This window comes from Callospermophilus lateralis, chromosome 4, assembly GCF_048772815.1.
Source record: "Callospermophilus lateralis isolate mCalLat2 chromosome 4, mCalLat2.hap1, whole genome shotgun sequence".
Taxonomy (NCBI): domain Eukaryota; kingdom Metazoa; phylum Chordata; class Mammalia; order Rodentia; family Sciuridae; genus Callospermophilus; species Callospermophilus lateralis.
This window is the reverse complement of record NC_135308.1, coordinates 67524702-67546987: the sequence shown is the minus strand read 5'-3', so window position 1 is coordinate 67546987 and position 22286 is coordinate 67524702. Positions and strand designations below refer to the sequence as shown.

General features: G+C 41.2%; 1 protein-coding gene across 1 annotated transcript; it reads left to right on the top strand.

The window, feature by feature from the left end:
• The first annotated feature begins 13524 nt into the window (after positions 1-13524).
• LOC143396617 (maestro heat-like repeat-containing protein family member 7) lies at positions 13525-21951 on the top strand. The gene is made up of 8 exons (XM_076852543.1): positions 13525-13603; positions 13925-14077; positions 14820-14942; positions 15288-15367; positions 15979-16114; positions 18148-18237; positions 20326-20430; positions 21905-21951. The coding sequence occupies exons 1-8, from the start codon at positions 13565-13567 to the stop codon at positions 21908-21910; spliced, it is 732 nt and encodes a 243-aa protein (XP_076708658.1). The 5' UTR covers positions 13525-13564; the 3' UTR covers positions 21911-21951.
• The last annotated feature ends 335 nt before the right edge of the window (positions 21952-22286 follow it).

The following is a 22286-nucleotide window of genomic DNA, read 5'->3' as shown; positions in this document are numbered from 1 at the left end:
AGAGTTCTGTATCTCTAGAGTTCCAGAGTGACTACTGCTCCTTCATGTTGGTGGAGGATTAGGGGAGAGTGTGATAGGCTTTCAGACAGACTCAGGTTGGCATCCTTGCTCTGACACTGCCCAGCTATGGGTGTCTGACCTTTGGGATGTCACTCATCTGTTGGGGCCTCGTGAAGTGGGCTAGCAGTTGTCTTGCTGGGTTGTAGTGAGTGTGAGATGAGAGGTAGAATGTTCTGATGTTGGTACTTTTTTCCCTTGACTGGGGCCTTCTGATCTGGTGGGCACCATTGCTGTCATCTTTTCCAGATAATACTGAGAAGACCCTGAATCAGAAGGAGTGGGAGGAAAGACTCCTCCATGTGAGGCCCTCCCTGAGAGATACCTCTCTCCACCCAGTGAGGTTCCCTCTTCAGCATCCTAGGGGAGGAGAGGACCTGAGAACACCATGGCTAAGGCTACAATCATGGAACCTCCATAACCAAGGGAACCTTTGTCTGGCCATTCATGCTGCCTGGTCTCTATATTGGAGCCTCTGATGATACTCTAAAGCCTTGACCCACTTTTCATGTCCCCACAAGGCCCAACCTTTGGTGAAGAGCAAGGAAAGACCCTGGTTGTGTGTCCTTGGGCAAGTCATTTAGCCTCCCCCAGACTACTGCCTCTTCATCTGCAAACTGGAAATGATCATTGCTATTTCACACAGTTCAATAGGATGATAAAGGAGAGGATCTTGTGACCTGGAAGGGCCTGCTTCATATATGACTTGTCATGACCATTATTCTAGTGTTGTTCTTGAGTCCTTGATCAAGCCAGACCCCATTTTTAATTTTTCTCTCTGTATTTCCAGAGAGTGCCCTTGACTCTTGGTTTTGTCTTACTCCACTTCTATGAGGCAGAAAAACTTACCCACCTTTCCTTGTGGCTCTCTCCTCCCTTCCTCTTTCTCAGTTTTCAGGTCAGTCACTAGTGGCCATCAATGATGATGACTGGCTAGAAAAACTTGCCAAAACCATCTTGGAGAAGATAAATTACTTTAATGATGATGAGGAGAAGGTAGGTATGTGTGTGTGATTGGGGTGAGAGTTGTAAGGGAAGCAGGTGGGGGTGTTGGGGGTAGGGGAGGAGCCTGGTGGGAAGGGCTATAGAAATTCTCAAGAAGGGTAGGTCTTGGGAGCAAGAGTAAAGTGGTGTCCCTAGGTCCCGAGGAACTGAGGAATGGGGAAGATCACCCTGGAATGGCAATAGCATGAAAGTATCTCACATTTGCTTAGTGTTTTTGGCTTTATTTTCTGTTGTCTTAATGGAACCTCCCAGCAATTTTGAGCAGAATAGAGCTGGTACTTGGGTGCAATGGAAAGATTATTGACCATAGAATCAAACTTAAGCAATTTGAGGATGCAGCACATGGCTTGAGGACTGTGCTTGGTGTTAGGATCCACAGCTGATTGAGATAGTGGGGCACCTTTCCCTTATGGTGCTTGGGTCTGCGATGGCAAAGGCCTGGGTCCTGACCCTGGCTGTTTGAAGTGTTCTGGGTATCATGTGTCTTAACCTGTTTAATCTAACTCGCCCACTAGGGAAATGGCAAGAATAACCTCTACATCCTAGGAGGATTGATGAAGAGCAAACATGGGGTTCCTGGGAAGATACTTTGTTATCTCAAAAGACTAAACAACCTAGAATCCAGGGGTTTTATAGTCCTAAGCAGATTGTTGTACAACTGGCATTTGAATCTAAGTTCTTTGATTTTTGATCTTGTTTTCCTGTCCCTGAGCAATACTTTATTTCAGCTTAGGAGTCTCCAGGCAAGAGGCCTGCCTTACTTCCAGGACCCTAAGTATTGGCAAATATTTACAAAGCACCTACAAGGTGCACTGCATTGTGGATGGTGGGCTTAGGGTTGCAACATGACATGAGCAGGAATTCTTATCTTACAAATTTAGTTACTAGAAATATGTACTAGGTACCCACAATGCAGCAAGCCCTGTTAGGCCCAGATTCCTCATGTGAAAGACAGGTCCTGTCTTTAGGAAACCATGTCTACTTGAGGGATTGATCTGCAGAGGGGAGTGAATGTGTGGCCTATGAAGAGGGACAAAGCAGCTTTCCTGGAGATGATCCACAATCTTGATTTCCTTGTGGTTGTCCCAGGTATTTTTTAGTTGGTGTATTACAATTATAGATAGCAGTGGATTTTGTTGTCACATATTTGCAAATATGCATAATATAAAATATAATTTGTTCACTTTCATTAGGGGTAGTCCCAGGTTTAGCACTGAAAGCCCAGGAAAGGCCTTGGTCCTGGGCAAACTGGGAAGATGGGCCACCTTGCAGAGGAAGATGAGTAGTAATTGCCAACTAAAACCAGTGCCTTAAGTTAGGTGGTAGAAGCAGAGACTGAGATGTTAAGAGTCTTGTGTGAGTGATCTATCATGTTGGTAGGAATTGTACCCTTGGGAGAATCTGGAGTAGAGTTCAGGAAGCTAGATGGGGAAGGACAGAAGCCCTACAAGGACCTAGTCCAGCCTCATGGAAAGTCTTTGGTGTAAATTGCACTGCAGAGTCTTTCCTGCCTAGAGACAAGCAAGGGGGCTTTGTGCCTTGGTCCCTGCCTCTCTCTCTGCTCTTAGCTTCAGTCTTCCATGGTTAGGAGGATACTATGTAAGAAGACGGAGGAATGCAACTCCAAGACTCTACTGGGCACAGAGGCCCATATTAACCTTGGGAATGATGGGAGAAGTCTACAGGCAGAAACTGGCCTGCAGCCAGTCACAGGGAAAGTGCTCTCAAGGGAGCCAACAGCATAGGATAGACTGGGGAAGAGGTTCTGGCAAGACATTCAGGCATCAAGGGGGACATCTGCATGCATGCTGTTCAGGCTCTGCATAGGCACTGGTGACCAACAAGATAGACAATGCATCTGAGCTTTATTCTGGGCAGAGATCTGGGTTGGGGAGAGATAGGAATAAACCAAGCAAATACATGAGCAGGATTGCTAGTGACTGATGAGATTCTTAAGGAAATGAAGACTATGGTGCACTGGAGGGGATCTTAAGGGGAGATCATGGAAGGCTTGGGGCTAACATGAGTGAAAGAAGAATGAGACAGCATTTTAAAGAGTAGGGGAAGAGTGTACAGATAGAAAAAAATAGGAAATGCAAAGACACTAAGGTGGAAAGTAGAGGAGCACATATATATGGGTATCCAAAGTGAATAGGGCAACCTAGTAAGCAAGGATAAAGATCATTGGATTGTATAGGAGGGAGGAAGAAATACTGTGTAAACATACCTACTGGGCTGGGGATATAGCTCAGTTAGTAGAGTGCTTGCCTTGCATGCACAAGGTCTTGGGTTCAATTCCCAGCAGCACATACTAACACACACAGACACAAGAAAAAAAAAGAAAGAAAATATACCTTCCATTATGCAATTTTGATTTAAACATGCAAATTTAAGGAACTGTATTTCCCATGTGGAAGTGGGAAGTTTGTGGGTCAGGGAGTTTCTTAAGATGGTATGCTCCCTACCCTAAGAGACTGAGAAATGAGATATACAACTTTTCTTCCCTTCAGCTTTAGCTGCTGTACTATGAGACTGCTATCTTATCCATACTTGCACCCTGACCCTGAGGACCAAGAAGGGCGGTGGGGAGGTTGGGATAGAAGGGGAGAATGGTATGGCTGACAGTTCTTATCTCTGAAATGACTGTTCCCTTGGTTACTCCAACTTCATTCCAAGCTTTGATGACTTGCCCTCCCATCCATCAGGCTTTCCTATATAAATTCTTTGGCTTCACCCTGCGGACCTCAAGGAATCTTCAGCTGGTGAAGACCATGCTCTCATCCATCCTGAACAGTGCCCATGATGAATTGCAGGAGAGAGAGGTGAGGCAGAGGACCCTGGCAAAAGGGGAACACTTTTCATTTTAGAGAGGAAAAGCCAGACTACCCGAGTTGCAATCTCAGTTGTGCTCCTTACTAGGTGTGTGCCTTTGGGTAAATTGCCAAATCTCTCTGTTCCTCTGTAAAATGAGGCTATGGTACCTTCCTCCTAGGATATTTTTGTAAAAGCTTTTTGTTTTGAAATAATTTCATATTTGCAGAAAATTTATCAAAGAAAACCAAACAATAATATAAAGAATTTCTATATATATCCTTCTTTCAGATTTCCCAAAGTGTAACATTTTCCTTTGTATTATCATCTATCTCTTTTCCTCATATATTTGTATTTATAAATATACATATTTATTATTTTATGAATCATTTCAGGGAATTGTGTGATGCTCATTTACCTCTAAATATTTCAGTGTATATTACCTACTCAAACAAAAATTTTCTTACATTTACCTCTAAATATTTCAGTGTATATTACCTACTCAAACAAAAATTTTCTCAGATATAGTCACAGTGAAAAATCAAAATCAGGAAATTAACATTGCCATAGTATCATTATCTAATTTTTAGACCCAGTTCAAAAATTGCCAACTGTTCCACCAATATTATTTTTTTCCTTTCTTTCTTTTTTTGGGGGAGGGGTCTCCCTAAAATACTGAGGATGTCCTTGTGATTCTCCTGCCTCAGCCTCCCCAGTTGCTTCACAGAGTAACCTTAATAAGGGCTGCATGGTGGTGGTTGAGACTATTGCTGCTTGGGCTGGTGGGGATAGTGTAGTTAGAGGGAAGCAGGTCTTCCCACAGGATAATTTTCCCCAAGCTGAGAGTGGAGAGAAGAATAAGAACTTTGGGGCATGTCTGGAGAGCAGTCGTTTTCTGGTTGCACTGGAATGCAGAGTTCTTTGACAGGGAAGTAAAAGTTATCCTCTGCCAATATTTGGGAACAGAATGGATGCAGGGAATAAAGATAAGAGCAAGGTGAATGCCTCAGATGGTTCCTGGGTTTCTGGTGTCCCAAGTCGGGAGATTCATAGTATTTTTGGTGGGAGTGAGGAATTCAGGAGAAAATGAGGGAGCAAACTGATGTAGTTGACTTTTGACAGGAGGCATTGGGGTCCCCATGGTATAGCCAGATAGGAGGGTCTAGTAGCCAAGGAGATATGGATCTCTGATCTGGGCTGGACATATGGATTTGGGAGCCATTATACTTCCCTGTGTGTAAGATGGGGATGATAATGTGTACATCAAAGCCTTAGTGTGAGGATCAGTGAGATAACATGGGTAGGGCTGGCACAAACCTAAGTACAGATATGGGCAAATGAGCATGGATGACAATGACCATGATGAGTAGAAGCTGATAGCTAAGGGAGGACCTAAGAAGAAAGACTGAAGAGAACCCTTTCAATATGCTCAAGTAGTCCTTGTTTTATAACTAGGAAAAATTTTTCCTTTATCTGTTTGGAGGTCAATGGTCTATACATCTCAATAATTCTTTTCTGGGACAAGGGTTCCTGATCTCTGTTTCCCATTCTGCCTCCTCTTAATGGTGGCTCCACCTATAGTAAGAGCAAAATAACTAGCTGGTTGGTAAATAGTTGGCATCTGTATCTCTATATTGGTAGTGATCCTTGTGAGTGAGATCTAGGGAAAGACAAACACTTAAATCAAAAGAGTCTGCCATGAGACAGAGGGGTCAGTACTAATTGAAAGTTGTTAAAACTCCTTCTCCGCACTGCCAACAAGGGAAGTGGGATGGAACAGACTGGCCCGAGAAGTGCTTACTCAGCCCATCACTCTGAATAGCTTCTGCAGGAGCCAGGGAGCTGGACAGAGACTGAGCAGAGAATGCTTGCAATTTGTGAGAAGTGAGATCTCAAACCCAAGTGGCAAAGCAGTTTTGGTCTTAGTAGAGGAAAGGAGAGCAGTCGGGATTGCTGAGGTTGTTGGGAGGAATGGTGAGAAGTTGCCTGTGCCTAGAAGCCTAGAGGGGCTGTTCCCCTGATTGTGGTTGCAGTCTGCATGGGCCCTGTCCTGGAGGGAAGCTTCCTGGATATCTAGTGGCATAGAGGGATTGTTTCCAGATTGTGGCAGCAGCCTGTAGAAGGCCATGATGAGAAGTTGCCTGAGTACCTAGGAAGCTTAAAGGAAGGGTGCCCAGATCATTACCATAGCCACTAGAAGGTCAGTCAAAGCAGAAATTTGCCTGGGTCCAAGGCAGCAGAGAGTGATGGCTTCTTACTTGACTGGGCTCCCAGCCTGACCACCATGGCAACTGATGAGTGTTAGGGCACTATTTGGGACACTGGCTGGATCATGCCTCAGTAATTCAGCAGAGGGAATCAACACTTACCATTCACAATCTGGGGCAGTAGAAGTTGGAACCCAGGTAAACCAGTTGAATATCTTTACTCAGTACTAAAGACAGTATCTCAGTGAGCTATGTTGGCCAAGAAGAATGTGTCTACACCACAGATCACCTGTACAGAATCCACAACTTCAGGACCTATGCTTATAGATAGCCACCAGTCTCTACCACAAAAAGGATCCTGTGAGAGAGGAATGGGTACATAGTGACCCACAGTAATCAGGACAGCCAAGAACCCTGCATCCTGAACTACTGTACACAACAGAAATAATCAACAGACACTGCACCCTCTGAGTAGCAAGCCACAGGTCCCTGAGCTGACAAACCAGAACTAGCTGGTGGGAGGTCCATAGCAACTATGAGAATGGCCCCTGTGTCCCAGTATCTGTGGAGGATCCAGCACCAAAGACTGACAGATGTCTTCTAAATGTGCCAAATCCTAATGAAATCCAAAGTCAGATTCAAAAAGAATTTTCTTAACTTTTTTTTGGTGGGGAGGGAGTTACTGGGGATAGAATTCAGGGGCACTCAACCACTGAGCCACATCTCCAGCCCTATTTTGTATTTTATTTAGAGACAGGGTCTCATTGAATTGCTTAATGCCTCACCATTGCTGAGGCTGGCTTTGAACTCTTAAGAGAAGAAAAGCTCACAAAGGGGTCCCTTGTTTCAAAGAAGAAGTTATAACCATCCCAACAGATGGGCAAGCAATATGAAAAAGCAAGGGTAAAAACTGCCCAAACAGCCCACAACATGACACACTATTGACTTTGTTGACACCACATTGGAGAAATGTCAGAGAAAGAATTTACAAATTTCACAGTTAAATTGTTCAGAGAGCTAAAAGAAGACATAACAGGTAAAATTAGAAAATACAGGAAGTGAAAGATCACTTTAATAGAGATTCTGAAACAGAACCAAATAGAAAATTCAATGGAAAGCATCACTAATAGATCAGACCATTTTTAAATTGAAAAATGACAGCTGAATGCATTACAATTCCTATAATTACACATATATACCACAATTTTTCATATCTCTGTTTGTATATAAAGTATGTTGACACCCAATTCGTGTCTTCATACATGTACTTTTGATAATTATGTCCATCACATTCCACCATCCTTGCATTTCCCCTGCCCCTCCCTTTCCTTCCCACCCCTCTCCCCTATCTAGAATTCATCTATTCCTCCCATGCTCTTCCTCCCTACCCCACTATGAATTAGCCTCCTTATATCAGAGAAAAACATTCGGCATTTGTTTTTTTTGGGATTGGCTAACTTCACTTAGCATTATCTTCTTCAACGCCATCCATTTACCTGTAAATGCCATGATTTTATTCTCTTTTAATGCTGAGTAAATTTCCATTATGTATATATGCTACATTTTTTTTATCCATTCGTCCACTGAAGGGCATCCAGGTTAGCTCCACAGTTTAGCTATTGTGAATTGTGCTGCTATAAACATTGATGTGGCTGTGTACTTGTAGTGTGCTGTTTTTAAGTCTTTTGGGTATAGTCTGAGGAAAGGGATAGCTGGGTCAAATGGTGGTTCCATTCCCAGATTTACAAGAATAGATCAGACCATTTTGAAAATATATTTTCAAAGTCTTGGAGACAAAGCATATAATCATTTTTTATATTTATTTATTTATATTTTATTGTTTCTGAATGATCTTAGGGATAAAGATTGCAAGTGTCTCTGTTTTTGGTACTGGGGACTGAAATCAGGGGCACTCAACCACAGAGCTACATCCTAGCTCTATTTTCTATTTTATTTACAGACAGGGTCTCACTGAGTTGCTTGGCACCTCACCATTGCTGAGGCTGGCTTTGAACTCATGATCCTCCTGTCTCAGCCTCCTGAGCCACTGGGATTATAGGCATGTGCCACCATGCCCAGCCCAACCAAGATTTCTGTACCCAACAAAATTATGAAATAAAACCTCCCACAGAGACTAAAAACAATTCATAACTGTAAAGTCTGTAGTACAAACCCTACTTGATTAAATATTTCATGAAGAAAAAATGAAAAATAAAAATGAAGACCAGTATAGGAATAAATTATACTTGAAGAATCATCAAAGGAAATCAAATATAAATTAAATATTAGAAATAAATAAAAATGGCAGGAAATAAAAGTCATATCTATAATAACATTGAATGTAAATTATCTAAACTCTAATCAAAAGACATAGATTAGCAGGTTGGATTAAAATTTAAAAAAGACCCAACAATATGTTGTTTGCAGGAGACTCACTGACAAAGACTAAAGGTGAAAGATGGGAAAAGACACCATGCAAATGGTAGCTGAAAGAAAGTAGGGGTAGCTACTTTCACATCAAATAAAGTGGACTTCAAGCCAAAATTAATTGGAAGAGAAAAGAGGTCACTTCATACTGGTTAAGGGAATCGTCCAACAATAGGTATAATAATTGTAAATATTTATGACTCAAACAGTAGAGTATCTACGTACATAAAACAAACCCTTCAACACACCTCTCATTACTAAATAGATCATCCAAACATAAACCAAGATTCTTCAGAACTAAAAAAAATCCTACTAATCAAATGGACCTAATAGACATCTATAAAACATTTCATCCATCAATGACTAAACTTATTTTCAGCAGGGCATGAAATATTTTCTAAAATAGATCAGAATTTAGGTCACAAAGCAAATCTTAGCAAATACAGAAAAGTAGAGATAATTCCTTGCATCCTATCAGATCATAATGGAATGAAATTAGAAATCAATGACAAGATGAAAAACAGAAATCACCGTAACAATAGGAGGTTAAATAATACACTTTTGAATGATGAATGGGTAGCAGAAGAAATCAGGAGAGAAATTTTAAAAATTGAGAATAGTTATACAACATATTAAAATGGCACTATGAAGGCAGTTCTAAGTGGAAAGTTCATGGCATTGAGTTCATACATTAAAAAAATAGATGCCAAATAAATAATCTAACATTACACCTCAAACACCCAAATCAATAAAATTGAGAATAAAAAAGAGTTGGTTTTTTGAAAGGATAAACAAGATTGATAAACACCCATGGGCTGGGTTTGTGGCTCAGCGGTAGAGCACTCACCTAGCATGTGCCAAGGCCCTGAGTTCAATTCTCACCACCACATAAAAATAAATAAATAAATAAAGGTATGGTGTCCAACTACAATTAAAAAATAAAACATAAAAATATTTAAAAAATTGTTAAAACCCAAACTAATCAATAAAATTAGAGATGAAAAAGGACTCTATTGAAATCCAAAGGATCATCAGAGACAATTTTGAAATTTTTACTCCAATAAGCTAGAAAATCTTGAAGATCTGGACAAATTCCATGATCTACCCAAATTGACCTGGGAGGATACAGAAAACAGATCAATATCAAATAACAAAATTGAAGCATCTATCAAAAGTCTTAAAACAAAGAAAAGCTCAGTAATGGGCAGATTCTCAGCTAGTTCTACTAGACCTTAAAAGAAGAACTAATACTAATCCTCCTCAAATTATTATTATTTTTTTTTAAAGAGAGTGTGGGGGAGGGAGAGAGAGAGAGAGAGAAAGAGAGAGAGAGAGAGAGAGAGAGAGAGAGAGAGAGAGAGAGAGAGAGAGAGAATTTTTTTAATATTTATTTATTAGTTCTCGGCGGACACAACATCTTTGTTTGTATGTGGTGCTGAGGATCCAACCCAGGCCGCACGCACACCAGGCGAGCACGCTACCGCTTGAGCCACATCCCCAGCCCCTCCTCAAATTATTATGAAATGGAAAAGGAGGGAACACTTCAAATTCATTCTATGAAGCCATTAACTCCCTAATACCAATACCAGACAAAGACACATTAAGGAAAGAAAATTTTGAACCAATAACCTTGATGAATATAGATGCAACCACATATAAACAACAACAACAAAACATTTAAAAGATAGTGCACCATGATCAAGTAGGTTTCATTCCAGGATGCAAGATTGGTTCAATGTATGCAAATAAATGCAAATCAATAAATCCACCACATAAATAGACTTAAGGACAAGAATTACCTGATTATCTCAATAAATACAGAAAAAGGATTTGAAAGTACAGTACCAATTCATATTTAAAACTCTAGAGAAATTAGATATGGAAGGAATTTAACATTGTAAAGGCTATAGACAACAAACCCCAAAACCAACAACATACTGAATGGAGAAAACTGAAAGCATTTTCTCCCCAAACAGAAAAAGACACTCTCACCACTCCTATTCAACATAGTCCTTGAAAGGAATTAAGAGCATATAAATAGGAAAAGAAGAGCTCAAATTGTCTGTTTGCTGATGACATCTTATATTTAGAAGATCCAAAAAACACTACCAGAAGATGTCTAGAGGTGATAAATTTAGTAAAGTAACAGGATACAAGATCATACATAAACCAATCACTTTCCTATACTCTATGAGTCTGCCAAAAAAGAAATCAGGAAAATAATCCTATTTACAATAACTTAAAAAATCTAAGGAGGTGAAGGACCTCTACAATGAAAATTATAGAACACTGGAGAAAGAAATTGAAGACCTTAGAAGATGGAAAGAACTCCTGTGTTCTTGGATAGGTAAACTGATATTGTCAAAATGGCCATATTACCAAAGGTATCATACAAATGCAATGCAGTCTCCACCAAAATATCAATTACATCTTCCCTGCACTAGAAAAGGCAACTTTAAAACAAGAGACCTCAAATAGCCAAAGCAATCCTAAGCAAAAAGAGCAATGCTGGAGGCATCACAATGTAGGACCTCAAAATATACTACAGAGCGGTAGTAATAAAAGCAGCATGGTACTGGCACCAAAACAGACATGAAGACCAATGAAATAGAACAGGGGACACAGAGACAAACCCATATAAATAGTTATTTGATATTAGACAAAGGTACCAAAAACATATATTGGAGAAAAGATAACCTTTTCAACAGATGGTGCTGGGAAAACAGGAAATCCATATGCAGAAGAATGAAACTTGATCTCTGCACAAAAGTCAACTCAAAGTAGATCAAAGACCTGGAAATTAAACTAGGAACTCTACAACTGCTAGAAGAAAATGTAGGCCCAAATTAAAAAGCTTCTGCACAGCAAAGGAAACAATGAAGAGAGAGCCTACAGAATGGGAGATTTTCATTACCTGCTCATTAGATAGGGCATTAATATCAAGAACATATAAAGAAATAAAAAATACCCAAAACTCCCAAATAACCCAATTAATAAATGAACATAAGAACTAAACAGACACTTCTCAAAAGAATAAATACAAATGGTTGATAAATATATGAAAAAATGTTCAACATCTCTAGCAATTAGAAAAATGCCAATTAAAACTCCAGGCAATTATAAAGAATACAAATGCTATTAAGTGTTGGTGAGGATGTAGGGAGAAAAGTACACTCATACACTGTTGGTGAGAGCTCACATTATTAGTGCAACTTTTTTGGAAAGCAGTATGGAGATTCCTTAAAAATTAGGAATGGAACCACCATATGATCTAGCTATCCTACTCCTTGGTATATATCCAAAAGATCTTAAATCAGCATAGTATAATGATGCAGCCACATTGATGTTTGTAACAGCACAATTCACAATAGTCAAGCTTTGAAAGCAATCTAGATGCCTTTCAACAGATGAATGGATAAAGAAAATCTCTCTCTCTCTCTCTCTCTCTCTCTCTCTCTCTCTCACACACACACACACAATGGAGTATTACTCAGCAATGCGGAAGAATGACATTATGGCATTTGCTGGTAAATGGATGGAAATGAAAACTATCATGCTCAGTGAAATAAGCCAGACTCAAAAAGTCAAAGGTAGAATGTTTTCTGTGATATTCAGAAACTAGTCTAAAATAAGGGAAAAAAAGGTAAAGGAAAAAGGGGAGGATTCCATCAAAATAAAGGAAAGATAAATAGAGTAGATGAAAAGGATTGAGGGGGAGAGAGGAGAGATGGGATAAGGGAAGTACAGTAGAATGAATCTGACCTGATTTTCCTATGTACATATAGGAATGTACCACAGTGAATCTCACCATGATGTATATCCATAAGATATTAATAAAAAACTATATGTAAATAGCAGAAAGATCAGTAGAATAGAGGAAAGGGAACAGGGTAGGGAGAAGAGGGAAAAGGGAACTTTTTTGGGACTGAATTAGAGCAAATTATATTCCATGCTTTTATAATTATGTCAAGATGAATCATAATGTCATATATATGGTGGCATACCCTAAAATCCAAGTGATCCTGGAGACTGAGGGAGAAGGATAACAAGTTCAAGGCCAGCCTCAGCAGCCTAGTAAGACCCTCAGCAACTTAGCTAAACCTCCTGTCTCAAAATTAAAAGAACTGGGGATATAGTTCAGTGGAAAAGCACCCCTAGATTCAATTCCCAGTACTAATAAATAAATATGTACATATATACAGTTCCTGGCACAGACTTCCCAGTCTTTCCTTCAAATTTCTGGTTCTGAGTTACGTGGTCAGTTCTCAGATAAATGCTTCCAGCTACACTATTTCCTCTTATTTGTCTTACCACTGTGTTACATACAAAGCATCCAGAATCCACTTTCTCCTCTCTTCTTTTCCCTCTGCCCATTCTGATTGGAGTGACTGCTGTTTATGTACACTCCTACACGAGTCTGGAATTCTCTGAAAGCATTGTCTATAAGGTTTCCCACTTCCATTTTCTCTAATTAGCTACTAATCCTGTTGATAATGTACCTCGAGTTTGTACTTCCCCTCTATTCCCACCTTAAACCAATCCTTCTCTGACTTACTAGTGCATAGAAGTTTCCTCTCCAGTTGCTTTTCTTCCTTTTGGTACCAGGGATTGAACCCAGGGGTGCTTAACTACTGAGCGATATCCCCAGCATGTTTTTGTATTTTATTTAGAGACAGGTCCTCACTGAGTTGCTTAGTGCCTTGCCATTGCTGAGGCTGGCTTTGAACTTGTGATCCTCCTGCCTCAGCCTCCTGAGCCACTGGGATTACAGTTGTGCACCTGTCTGGCTCTAATTGCTTTTTGAATTACTTCTTGCTACAATGTTTGGCTCTCTGTCTGGATTTTGAAAAGCGCAAGTCCAAAGGACCACATTTTCCTTCCTTCTCCCGTTCTTTCTCTCTAAATCTCTGATTCTGGAGAAGCACAGTAGAGGTGCTCAGCACATGGTAAATTGTGGCATGTCCCTGCTTTAGGGCATTGCTGTGGCTCTTGGCATTGTGTCCTTGGGACATCTGAAGATAACTCTGGATGAGCTGAAGGAATATAGTACTACACTCATGGACCAAGACACATCATCCATCCTCAAATTGATGAAGGTGATGACATTCCCATGGGCTCTACCAGCATCCCACATCACCACAATTTCTCTACTTCTACCATGCCTTGTGATTCAACTATAACGCCTGTATTTCACCTTAGGGCAGTTTTATCTTCCCTGTCCTTTTCCTTGTTCTCTTATGTCCATGTCTCAGGATCTGCTATCACCACTCATCCCCCCACTCCACCAAGTTGACCCTTCTATAGCTCTGTCTTCCCTTTGGGGCCCTCTGCACAATCTTTTCCTCTCTTGACCTCAGTTTCCACATGAAGCAAGAGGACAAGGTGAAGAAAAGGCAAGTTTCCCTTTTCCCCTACAGGAATATCAGCAAAGGGAGTGGGGCCTGGTGTGCAGCACCATCTACTTAAGCTATGGCAAGATTATCTCAGAGAGCAAGGGAGCCATCTTCCATCATTTGGATACTATCCTGGCCTCGGTCCTACAGCATTACCACAACTGCATTGTGGAAAAGGTACTTCTTGTTTCCTGTCCTTCACCCACATCCTATCCCTTCCTTTCTTTTCTCTTCCCCCCGCAAGGAACCTTTGCTTGGCTTACAGTGTTACTCAGTGGGTGGGGCTCTTATTGCTGTTTTGTTTCCATTTCAATCGTTTCATATTCCTTTATCCTGCACTGAGAAACTACTGACTGGAGGAGAGTGTAGTCATTTTAGGATGGTTGCAAACTGTCTCCTTCCCCACTGACATGCTGTGTGGCATGCCTGTGGGCTTCTCCCTGCCCTTTCCTTTGAAGGGAAGAATAATGCCTAATTTGCCAACACATTCATGAAAGAAGCATTTAGTGGGGTTCCTGCCTTTGTTGCTTGTCTAGAGTATGTGTCTCTAGGCTAGAGACAAACACTTCCCATTCCCTGTCCATCTACCATCCAGCTGGACGACCTGAATATTGAAGACAGTATTCAGTGGAAAGACATTCCCTTGAGAGAGAAGAATACTATGCTATTGAAAAATTTAAGAGTTTTATGAAGAGGGAGCTATTTCAGGGGGCTGGTGTGAGGGTGGCCCTTTCCTTCTATGGGGTTGTCACAGGCTTTGCCTCTTCTCAGCTGTACTCAAGAGAACATGCAGGGACTCAGTCTAGGGGAGGCTATGAATGCTTAGCTCCTTATGCCCAGATTGAAGATGGGTTTCCCAGGGCCCAGGACAATTCCTGTCGTTATTGGAGGTGGTCTGTTTGCATGCTGCTTTGTTCAGGATAACAACGTGAAGGTGGATTTCTTGAATGCTCTATCCCGTGTGACAGTCATCCTGAGCAACCTGTCCATCACTTTGCAACATGACATTCCCCAAAAAATAGAAATTATATCCTTCATGGTGGTAAGTAGCACTCAAGGAAAATGGGGGTAGAGGCAGGAGAGGAAGGTGTATGGGTCCCCAGGAAACCACTGGAAGGCTCCTTCACTAGACCTGGAAGATAGTAGCCCAGTTTCTTTCTCCTACTTTCATCTTAACCTTTCTTGTCCTCCAGGTAGGGGTGAGTACTGTAGGAAGGCTGGGAAATAGGGAGAGGTGCTGTTCATCAGAATCTGGTTGTTGGAAATCCCTGAGGGTTCTAGGTCCAACCCTCTTGTGAGTATGGCCCAGGATGGAGGAGGAAGAGAATGGAAAGAAAAAGTACTCATGATCCTTTTGGTCTCTGTGGGTGGGGGGTGGTTGTCACAGGAGCTAATCAGGGAGGAGCCAGTGAACTGTGTCTCCAGCTCCATTAGGCGGACGGCCATGAACATCATCACTGACTTCAGGTAACAGTATTCCATCCGTTCTTTATTTTTTGATTCCTTGACTCTTTCTTGACTTGATTTCAACTCTTTAACCCTCCCTACCTCTCTCTCATTTTCTGTGTTGGCTTCCAGTATAGGGGTCCCCTGGCAGTAGTAGACATCTACCAGACAATGTCATTTTCTTTTGCTAGGATTTTTTGGGGAGGGATTTTCTGAGCATCTGGCAGAAAGTGCCTCTTCCTTTCCTGCAGGTACTTGCTGTCATTTCTGCCCAGACTTCCTTTTGCTTTCTGGGCTGTTCCTAACTAAACACTTCTAGGTCTATTCCTGACCTTTCAGTTCCCTCAGAACATCTGGGGGACAAAAAAGTGTTGTTATCCCAAATCATCAGGTGCCCTTGCCTCTGTCAGGCATGCTTGCTGTCTATGCTTCACTTTCCACTTCCTGATCCTCTTTACCTTATCATTTCTTCCCTTTTCCTCTTCCAGTTACCTCTTCTTCTGGTATCTCTTGATTCCTTCTCCTGCCTGACCCTATTTCTACCATCTCTCTCTGTATTATTACATCTTTTCTCCTTCAGCTGTTATTTCTGACATTCAGTGGTTGCATCTTTGCTTCATCCTGGATCTTAGGAATTTAAAGCCTCTCTTAGAACCAGAAAACACAGTAGAGGTGCTTCAAACATGCTTCAAGAGTGTGCTCTCCCTGCCATCCTCCAACGTCATACGGAAAGAAGCATCTAGTCCCAAGGAGGGCCAGGCCAATGTGGTAATTAACTTTTTGTTGGTTGTTCTTTCTTTTTTATTTTCAAAAGGGTGAGAGTATAGACTTTGGCATTTTATGAAAAATCTGCCTTTAATAAAACAAAATTACTGAAAAGAAGACCTCTTATGAAGAAGAGATTAGAGGTCAGGCAGTCTGAACTCTACCCATGAGATTTACTTCCTATTTTGGGGCACTCATTACTCACCTTTTATTAAAAGGCCCAAAGGTGAATACTTGCTTGGTTCTTCCCTTTATAACTGTCATATGATTGAAACCAGGCTGGATGGTTCACATATGATTTATTAAAAACCCTTAGATAAATAAGTTCCTGGGAATCTCAGTAATAAGAGATCTGAGTTCATTTCCTATAGGGCTTTTAGGGGAGGAAAGGGCTCAGTATTTAAGTTTGCATTTTTGTTCCACTCCTAGGAACTCTGTTGTATTCTTTCATCTTGACTGGCTATTCTTATTTTATTGATGCCATGGTCTCTTGAATTTTGGAGTGAGAGTAAGAATGTGTTTTTTTTTTTTTCAGTGCTAAGAATGGAACCGAGGGCTTCACACATGCTAGGCAAGCACTCTCCTACAAAGATACATGCCTAGTCAATTTTTTTTTTTTTGGTACCAGGGATTGAACCTAGGGGCACCTTACCACTGAGCCACATTTCAACCCTTTATAATATTTTATTTAGGGCTAGGGTCTTGCTGAGTTGCCTAGGGCCTTGCCATTGCTGAGGCAGGCTTTGAACTCAAAATCTACCTGACTTAGCCTCCTGAGCCACTGGTATTACAGGCGTACATCACTGCACCCAACTGATGAGAATTTTTTTTTTTCAAAATAAAGTTTCCCTGAATTATAGTGGTTTCCTTTAGGATCAGTTGGTCTGTTTGTTTATGTTAGCCTTTTTTTTTAAACTCCCTCTGCCTCTCTCCTATATGGCCCCCGAGACCAAATCCCATGAGTTCTTACTTGTTTTTTTTTCAAGGAAGAGAATATCTGGAGTATATATTTAGATAACTTCTAAAATTAAATAGTACATGAGAGTTAACTTTAATGAGCCTTTAGACATCTGAAAATAATATCCTTTACTCATGTTTGTTTTGGCAGGGTATAAAGATTCTGGTTTGTAAATTATTTCAGATAGAAATACTTTACCTTCATTTTTTGAATTAATGTTTTAATTGTATAAATTTATGAGTCTTCTCATCAAATGTTCAAGGATCCTTCTTAGTTCACATTTCCTTTAGTTCTCAAGGAATAACTGGTATATATGAGATGTGCCATGGACTTCCCCAAGTGATGTTCCCATAAGGCTTTCCTCACATACTTCTGGTTAGGGTGGGGAGGGCATTTTGACTAGGCTTACCTGCTCAAGACTGACTAGGAATCCCAGATGCCCAGTAGGAATGGCTTTAATCTGGAGGTAGATTTCTTTTCAATACTTCATTACACAGAGAGCTGTCTTTCCTTCTCATTTCCCCTCTTGTTCATTTTGGAGGTATACAACTATCTTGTAAGAAGCCTTTGGAGGTTGATAACCTACTTTCTTCACAAAGTTTTGGCTTAGAGGCAGAATTAGTATTTCTGGTCAGAGCCACTTAGTTCACTGCAGAGCAAGAAGGAGTAATCTACTGTCCCAGTTTTTGTGAATCAGTTACCCTGCAGACTGGTAGTCTGGCTCTCTTTCCCCTGGAGCCAGCTGGCCTCCTGGACCCTGAGAATGAGGTAGCACCCCCTGCCAGCAGAGGTCCAGAAGGAGCTTAGCATGGAGAACAGGGAATGGAGGAATTCCAGGGTAGGCTGTGATATCAGAGAACTTCCAGCCCACTGGGAGTAACTGCATACCAGGCTGATGTGTGCTCTTGTGAATATGACAAAGGAATTATCCAAGTTGCAGGAAGTGGCACTTGGAAATGTGGGTAAACTTGTGGGGCAGAACTGAGCAAGTAAAAGCTTCCTGAGGAAAAAGAGTGTCAACTGGAAGTTAGAGGAGCTGATAGCTCAGCAATGCTCTGAGTCCCTCTTCCCTCCTCAGGAACTATTCAGGGAGACCTTGCAATCTCTTCGAAGAGTAATGGAAGCACTCGTCACTGAGAAGGCCACTCAGATCCAGGTCTGCTTGCAGGTCAGTGGGAAGGAACCCTTGAATGTTGATGTATTTGTTCCTAGAGGTACCTTATAATGTACCTTAACTGTCTGGCTTCAAAGGGCTAAAAACTCCAAATCAAGGTGCTGGCAAGGTTGGCTTCTACTGGAGGTGCCAATAGAGAATCTGCTTCATGTCTCTCTCCTGGCTTCTGTGTTTCCTGGCAATCCTAGGTATCCCTTGACTTTGAACACATATCTTTCTAATCTCTGCCTCTAACCTTCATTCGCAGTGCAGGTTCTCTCTCTCTCTCTCACTCTGTGTGTGTTGTGTGTGTGTGTGTGTGTGAGTGTGTGTGTATGTACGCTTGTACATGTATGTTCTTTTAATAAGGACAGCAATCACTTCAACTTGATCACATTTGCAAATACCTTATGTCCAGATAAAGGTCACAGTCTGAGGTCTAGGTGGATATGAATTTTGTCAAGCCATTTGAGTTGGGAACAGAATAGCCGGGGGTGGGAGCAGTATAAGAGGTAGAACCAAGGAGGAAGGTTGGGTGTAGAGTGTTGAGGGAAGGCAGGGATCAGGGCTAGGGTCCAAATGATGCTAGTCTGCCTGTGGAGGAGAAGCTTCCTTCCTCCCTTTCACCCACTACCAGAACCATCTTCTTTACCAGCTGCTCTCTGCTCCTTCATATAAAGGTTAGAAGTACGGGCTCCGGCTTTCATATATTGCAGTTCCAGATTCTGGTCCTGTTGTTAGATATGTGGCCTTGGAGAGTTATTTGTCTTGACCTCTGTTTTCTCTAAGATGAAAACTATACAAGTCATTTTGGTAACCAAGTGAGACCATGTTTTGGCTCAAAGGAATGAAGTGCGAGTTCAAGTAATTTATCTATTTTTGAATTTGATTGTTTGTCTTATTGATATGACTTACTTGATGTTAATATCAATGTGATACTTTGGCCTTCTTTTGAATATTCTATTCCCCATTCTCCTATGAAGCTTAGGTTCTTTTTGTTGTCAGAATATAGAAACTAAGGGGTATTGTCATAATATTTTTTAAAAAGTTATTTGAGGTAATTATTTCTCTGTTTATACTGTCAAATTGACAGAATTTTGATTTATTTGTTTTAAACTTCAGGGTTTCTTTTTTTATATAATTGAAGATTTTGATTATGTAAAGATTTATATAATAAATTATGTAAATTAAAGATTTATATAATTAAAAGATTCAAATGAAGATTTATTTGGAATAGTCTTCCCTGGGCTGACTTCCCTTGGCCCAGGTCTCCTCCACCCCAATCTGTTCCCCTTGTTTTGTAGTGAGGGGCATGGGGATGGGGTTTCTGAGATTTATGACTAGTAGTGGTCCTTCTAGAAGTTCTTTCTGGTTGGATTTTTAAGAGGGCCACTGCAGGGGGGATTCCTTCTAGTTTAATTTAGAGCTGTCTGGGTGTGGAAAGATGCCATTGTGATTGAAGAGAGTGACTTGTTTGCTGTTGGGCTCCATAATATGGCTGCCCCCTGAAGGCTTTCTTTTCCAATTTGGTTTTAAGTTGTTTGTGCTGTTTTAAGCAGTTTTATGCACTTCAAATTTTTTCTGTCTTTACAACAGTTTTTAAGTGGGTGAGCTTAAGAGAATATCTAGTCTCCCGCCCTGTCTTTTTCTCTTTATTGCCCCTCTTCCTTTATCCACAGGACAGGGTTAGGGCACCCTGAGTTCTGTTTCCTATTCTAACCTATCTTGCATTCTTTCCAGGTCTCAGTCTATGAAGTATCAAGTCTTAGAGCATTTATTTTGTCACCCAGTTCTCAAATTTGCTTTTAGTTGCTACCTCCTTTCTGTGTTTTGAGGAGATTTGGAGTTGCTACCTACCTCACTTCTGCCATCTTCCTGAATCTACAGTGGGGAGATTTCTAGCATCTAGATTGGGAAAATATTGGGGGCTGAGAAAATGAAGGTCTCTGTTGCCAGACTCACATATAGGTCTGCTTCTGGAAAAGAAGTCTGGCTCTCAGAAGTATGGCTTTGATACTTTGTGGAAACCAGACTCCAAGTTGCCTTTCTGGGTTCTGGAATGTAGCTAATCAGACCTCTCCTTCCATTCTTTTCTCCCTGTAGGTACTGAACACGTGGCTTAACTCCCTGAAGGACAGTGAGCGGGAACGGGCCATGTGGTGTGCTGCCCGTATTCTTGGCTTCACTGCGAAAATGAATAACTTTGAAGTGAGTGGGTACCTGCCCTGGAGCCTGGGCCGTGGTGCTCCCTCTGATCACCCCTATGCTAAATTTCATCATATCATCTGGCCTCAGTCACCAGCCTTACCTCCTGTCTCCTGACTCCTTATTGTACTTTCTGTAGAGCACCGTCTTGTTTTCTCCTTTCTCCCTGTTTCCTTTCCTCACCAGCATCTGTTGTTTTTTCTTCCTCCACCAATTCATTTCCATTCTACCTGGTTCACTCTGAATCTTTCAACAAGCAATCACTGAATGCTTACCTGAATGTCAGGCACCATGCCTAGGTGGATGTCTAGGGCAGTTCTCTGTCCTCTTGAATATTACAATCCACTGAAAGAGAGAGGTGTGCATAGAACAGACTGAAATAGAAGGTGATGATGGGTACATAAATCAAATGTGGTGGGGGAAAAATACCAAAACACAAATGATTGAGAGGAATTAGGGTAGGTTTTATAGAAGAGGAAGCATTTGAGCCAGGCAAGAAAAATGAGTGGGATGTCAAGAGGCAAACAATAGGGAAGAATCTAAGATTATTCCCAAACTGTGACCTTGTATAGCGTTATAGCCCCAATTCACCTGTCAGTTTCATTCATATCATATGTATGTGTGTGTACATAATCCAAACACACATATATGTATGTGAATATGTGTGTGTATGTATATATACACACACATATGTCTGTCTCATATTTTTCATATATATGCTGGAAATGGAACCCAGGACCTTGTCATGCTAAACAAACAATCTACCACTGAGTTATACCTTCAATTCATGTCCATTTCACCTAGTCTCTGGCATATGGATCTCTTCCTCCTAGTCATTTTCCTGGGATAACCCAGACTAAAGGAATGGCTGGGTTAACTGTGACTTTCAACTCTCCTACCTAGGTAGAAATTCAGTTTACCTGGCTGGGGTGCCTGGTAAGGCTGCTGGCCATACGTTGTCAGGACCCAGTGGACAACATCTGCTTCTTGTCTGCCCAGGCTGTCTACAACCTCTACTGTATCCTCCAGCAGCAAAAGCGTATGGGGAGCCTTCTTTCCCCACTCCCACTCCAGCCTCCCACTTAGGCCTAGCCATCCCCACTTGCTCTCTTCCTGAAGAGAGAAAGCCAAGAATTCACCTGAGTTCCTAACTGAAAAACCTGCTCCAATATTTGCAGATATTTTGCCCCTCTTTGGATAAAGTAACTGCTTGGGAAACAGTTCTTTTCCCACCAGTTTCTACCCAATTCTGTGTCTGTCTGACACAGGCAAAGTAGGGATTTCTTTGACCTTAGTTCTCAGCATTCCTTGTTTTAATGTCCATTCCTCTTTCCCAGCCCCATGGGACATGCATCTCTCAAAGATGGGTGTTTAATTCAGTGTTTGGGGTTAGACTGGGATCCCTGAAAGGTGGGAAAGGGGAGCTTAAGAAATCTTCTTGGTATCTGAGAGGTGGAATTGGGTTTCTTTGTTTCAGAGGTGACAAGGAAAAAACAAGGCTTATGGGAAGAAGAGGACAAAAATGAGGTCTATAGTGCCAATGTATTCTATAACAACACCTATAGAATTGCCAAGGTAAGCAGGGGAGCAGAGACAAATCAGAAGAGCTGTGGCTCTCACTTACATTGTACTATAAACCCTTTGGGTAGGACTCTCATCCCACTTACCTTCTTTCTCAATTGCTGGATGTAAATGTTTTATTTGGGGGAAATTGCCCATGCAGTGTAAGGCACAGTTCTGGGAGCAACAACATGCTTTCCTTGGAGCATCATGGATCCTAATTCTTCTTGATTGCTCATATCCCAGAAGCATTTATTTTGATACTTTGTGAACAATGTGTAGGCCCAATGCAAATATGG

What these genes read in the sequence shown, in the direction of transcription:
- LOC143396617 (XM_076852543.1), top strand. Translation starts at nt 13,565, where the DNA reads ATGGACCAAGACACATCATCCATCCTCAAATTGATGAAG. An exon ending in ACAACTGCATTGTGGAAAAG is followed by an intron (nt 14,078 to 14,819) that starts GTACTTCTTGTT and finishes TGCTTTGTTCAG; the next exon opens with GATAACAACGTGAAGGTGGA. An exon ending in AGGAGGGCCAGGCCAATGTG is followed by an intron (nt 16,115 to 18,147) that starts GTAATTAACTTT and finishes TTCCCTCCTCAG; the next exon opens with GAACTATTCAGGGAGACCTT.